This window comes from Gavialis gangeticus, unplaced genomic scaffold, assembly GCF_001723915.1.
Source record: "Gavialis gangeticus isolate Ggan-Ray unplaced genomic scaffold, GavGan_comp1, whole genome shotgun sequence".
Classification (NCBI taxonomy): domain Eukaryota; kingdom Metazoa; phylum Chordata; order Crocodylia; family Gavialidae; genus Gavialis; species Gavialis gangeticus.
Genome location: NW_017728992.1, coordinates 136,963,971 through 136,968,318, shown reverse-complemented (window position 1 = coordinate 136,968,318; position 4,348 = coordinate 136,963,971). Strand labels below are relative to the sequence as shown.

General features: G+C 42.4%; 1 protein-coding gene across 1 annotated transcript in view; it reads right to left on the bottom strand.

Moving 5' to 3' along the window:
* The window catches only part of CRISPLD1 (cysteine rich secretory protein LCCL domain containing 1), a 78,822-nt gene that overhangs the window by 11,129 nt on the left and 63,345 nt on the right, over positions 1-4,348 (bottom strand). The window contains exon 12 of the mRNA XM_019527820.1: positions 4,057-4,132. Coding sequence (XP_019383365.1) covers positions 4,057-4,132 — 76 coding nt within the window. The remainder of the gene's footprint in view (positions 1-4,056; positions 4,133-4,348) is intronic.

Below are 4,348 nucleotides of genomic sequence, written 5' to 3'. Positions count from 1 at the left end.
GAGGCGCTACTTCACTGTCAGGGCGGCTAGGATCTGGAACCAACTTCCAAGAGAAGTGGTGCTGGCTCCTACTTTGGGGGTCTTTAAGAGGAGGCTAGATGTACACCTTGCTGGGGTCGTTTGACCCCAGTACTGTTTCCTGCCATGGCAGGGGGTTGGACTTAATGATCTGCTCGGGTCCCTTCCGACTCTACAAACTATGAAACTATGTCTATACAAGACACTACTAAGTAGCTGTTACTGAACTTTTATTTAGTACCTGTATTAGCACTTATTTAGTACTTGTATTATGAAGTACTAAATAAATGCACAGTAGCTGGAATTACTGCACAGTAGTGCCAGCGAACATCTTTTAGGTGACACTATTGTACAATAGCCTAATAATACTGTGCAGTTTATTAACACTGTCCATGCTGTGATGCACTACTGCACAGTATTTTTCAATTACTATGCAATCAGCATCTAATGTAGATGATTGCAGAGTGGAGACTGGAAGATTGTTCCTGCCCTGAGAGCTGCCTGTTGCCATGGCAGGCTCCATCACCAAAGCCCTGGAGGGAACAATGTCCGCCTGCCCTGGCAGCAGGGAGCTTCCTGATTGTGGAGAAGGGGCTGGGAGCTCCCTGTTGCCAGGGCAGGGGGACATTGTCCCAGCCCAGGATATGGTAGAAGAGCCCACCCCAGCAACAGGCAGCTCCTGGGGGCAGGGGGCAATTTCCTGTCCCCTGCTGCCTGGCTGATCAGGAGCAAATCTGTTCCCATTTGGCCATCTAGACATGCCTTACTGCACTGTAATTACTCAGCAGCTAATTTGCTACTTGCATTTACAGGTCGCAAATTAATTGCCATGTAGAGCAAATTACTGTGCAGTAAGGGTATGCTGGTGTAGATCGTGATGCTTGCTATGCAGTACTTTGTTCTACTCTGCAGGAAAGCATGTTGTGTAGACACACCCATGCTGCACTAAAATAATGCAACTCAGAGCAGCAGCATCCTGCCACAACAACAACATCCAATGATTTTGCAACAAATAAATAGACATTTTAGAAAAAATCTGGTTTATTATAAAGTCAAAAGGTTGCTCAGTTTAAGACACTAAAAATTAAAGTGATGCACAGTTCCCATATATTTTTACACAACTAAAAAGTGAACTACAAAGACTAATCATGTGTAGAAACTCACACTGTTAGGGCTTTGTTACACCTTATACTGCAAGACATACACTTCAGGCCAGTGGGGGACTAGAGAACTGAAAGGTAAGAATCCACCCCTGGCCTTCCCTCCTCCCCCTGCCATCCCACCTGGGTCTCCCCCAGTTCCTGCCACCGCTGGGGCTCTCCCAGTCACTGCTGCTGCTGAGCTGCTGTCTGTCCCAACAGCAGTGGCAGCAGCCATGCAGGCAGGTTAACCCTTCTCTGCCTGCTCCCTGGGACAGACAGTGCAGGCAGCCACAGCTAAGTGGGACAGAGAGTAGTAAGCATGGATCTGGGGTGCTGGGGAAGGAAGGGGGATCAGTAGGCCCAATCCAGACCAGCAGGGGTGGGGAGGCAGGGGGATGGGGTTTACACTAAGGTGTAGCTTAGAGTGCCTACACCTTAAAGTAACATGAGCTGGGTAGCACGGATCAGAGAGAATCCTGTCCTGGAGTGGCCTTTCTTTGAATCAAATAATGAGTGTTTAAAATCCATTTCAGGTGTTAATGTTCAGACAATTCAAGGGGTAAGACCTCCAGAAGTCACCCAGATTTAGCATGTAACAAGGCCCTTTGGAATGTCTTGGCTTTCTCTAGGCAAATAACTGTACAAGGTTGGTTTAGGTAGATAAGCCTTTTTGAAGAACCTTCTCAAAGTTGATTGGTCCCAAGTCTTAAAGCATTTGTTTGCTTTGTTGTCTTTTCCTTTGATCTAGTTTCCACCCAGTTCTTTAATGTAGGTGCCACTAAACCTCCCAGATTTCTCCTGATGTATTCCATGACACTGAAGTGGAAGAAGTCACCATAAACATTTCCTTGCAGAGGCCACCCTGGCTAAACACAGACAGTCAAAAAACCCAAGGCTGAATTGATTCAATCTTCGCAGGTCAGTCTAAGCTACATAAATTGAACCGATAAGCAAGTGAAAAGGCATTCACTTTTGATTCCTGAAATGTAGCCACATGCCTGCAGTGGCCTAGGGGGGCATTGGACCATGCCTCCCTGCTCCACTGGAGCAGAGAGCTTGGGCCAAAGCTAGCTTGCCCACCCTGCAAGGAGGGGTGGGGGGCAGGGGTGGTACCAAGCATCCTGGGATGCTGAGGAACTGCAAGTTAACTTGAATCTGAAGGGGATCTGGGACAGAACTTCAATAAACTGATTAAACATAAATCAGTTAAGTCTGATACAACATCCATACAGGTTTAACTTAAACCAGTTTTGGTCAGTTTGAAAGCGGTTTATGTGCTCTGAACCTCTGTTGTGTTACAAATATGAATGAGTTTCTGATCACTTATACTGATTTATGTGAAACTTCTGTCCTTAGCTCCAAGAGCATTCTAACAGTAGGGTTGGATGTACCCTTACTGGAAATGCTGCTCCAAAATAGGCACATACATGCTTCTGGAGGGTCTTTCTATTCCTAAGCATATAGGCTCTTCCCCTTCTTTCATTTTTCTGTTCCCTTCCTCTGAACATCTGCTCTCTACATCATAGTTTTCCTGGGTTCATTTGCTTGTATGTTGTATCCCCACGTTCTACTCATTATTTCTTTGTCCCTTAACCTGTAAGACTTTCAGGGAACAGCCTCTTCTATGTTTGCGTAGCATCCTACATTATTGGGCCTCAATTCTTACCAAGGACTTTAGACGTTATCATAATATAAATATTTAATAATAACCAGGGTATCTCTAAGAAACTCCTAGAGAATTCATGAATGTTGTACAACATAGATTTGACTCAGCCCTTAAATCTAAGTAGAATATGGTATCATCCCATTCATAGGTCTTATCACCAGGTCCAGAAGAATACTACCATAGAAATATCCAAACTCTTTCAACACAAAGAAGGGAGATCCTCTTGTGCCTGCCATATCAACACTATCACAACCCCAAAAGAGCATGATCTGGATCTGCACAGGATAGTGTATGAACGCAGAGTGAACAATCATGTGAGCAAGCTGAGCACAGAGAAGGGTTAGATACCTGCCAGTTCCAGATATCCTACTGTTGAGAAAAGCTAAGTAAAGTGGGTAGCTGGAGAAGAAAGAGGGGGAACCAAGTGATACAGATTTTGTGAACTAGAACACTACAGTGGCAAGACCTGGAACAATAGCCAAAGAAGAGATATAGGGCTGTCCTGGGCTCTGCCTTTTATGGGGAAATTCTACCCAAAATCATGTATGCATATGGGTGGCAGAGAGAAAGGGAGCAATGTAGAGAGTTATAATTTTTGTTCTCCATGTTTAAAAAATGACTCAAATATTTTCTTAAAAAGCCTTAAGAAAGAATACTGTCATCATCCTGGTGCTCACGGCCAGTTCTCTAATAACAATGTATATTTACTGTATCTGCATTAGGAAAAAATAGCCGAAAGGAAAACAAATTATTTTTCATTCTTTCAAGTCTTCTTTATAAACAGAAAATTAAATGCTTTCAATAAAAAAGCTTTATATCACTCCTATAATAAAGTCTTACTTGTACATATATATTTTAGATTGCAGCAAAAATATGACTGTTTTTCACGGAGAAATAGCCAAAATAATGGGATGCAATAGATTTATTTTTAAAGTAACATACTGCTTTTAGTTTCACTGGATTCTAGAAAATGGCATGGTTGTATCTGAAAAGGATTATTAAGAGTTTTACCTGCATTCCTTGCCCATGTTGAGAAATTTTCAAATTTGAGCATCTAGAATAAAGGCATCTACATCTTTACTTAGGCATCAAATAACTACCTGTCTTGGTTTTCTGGACTGCCAAAATACATTAAATCCTGTCACCAATTTTTATATTTCACTGTATACTGTAAAATACAGTTCCACAGCCCATATGCATCAATGTATTTGTCTATATCACAATACTTACATCAGAATAAATTCGTGTTCCAATTACACGAGCGTAGTGTGGATTTGCCTGCATACAGTTGGGAGGGCAATACACCCTGAAAAAGAAAATACACCACATATATGTAAAGGAATTAATTACAGTATTATAATACCATGTTATGTTTCTTTACACTAGACTTTAGCATTTGGCTGAGTACAAATAAACTGAGTGATGAACGATGATAGGGTGCCCATACTAGCAGCCTTTAGTATGGGTGCACTGATAAAGATTTTTTGGGCTGGTACCAATGGCCAATTATTAATGAGCCATG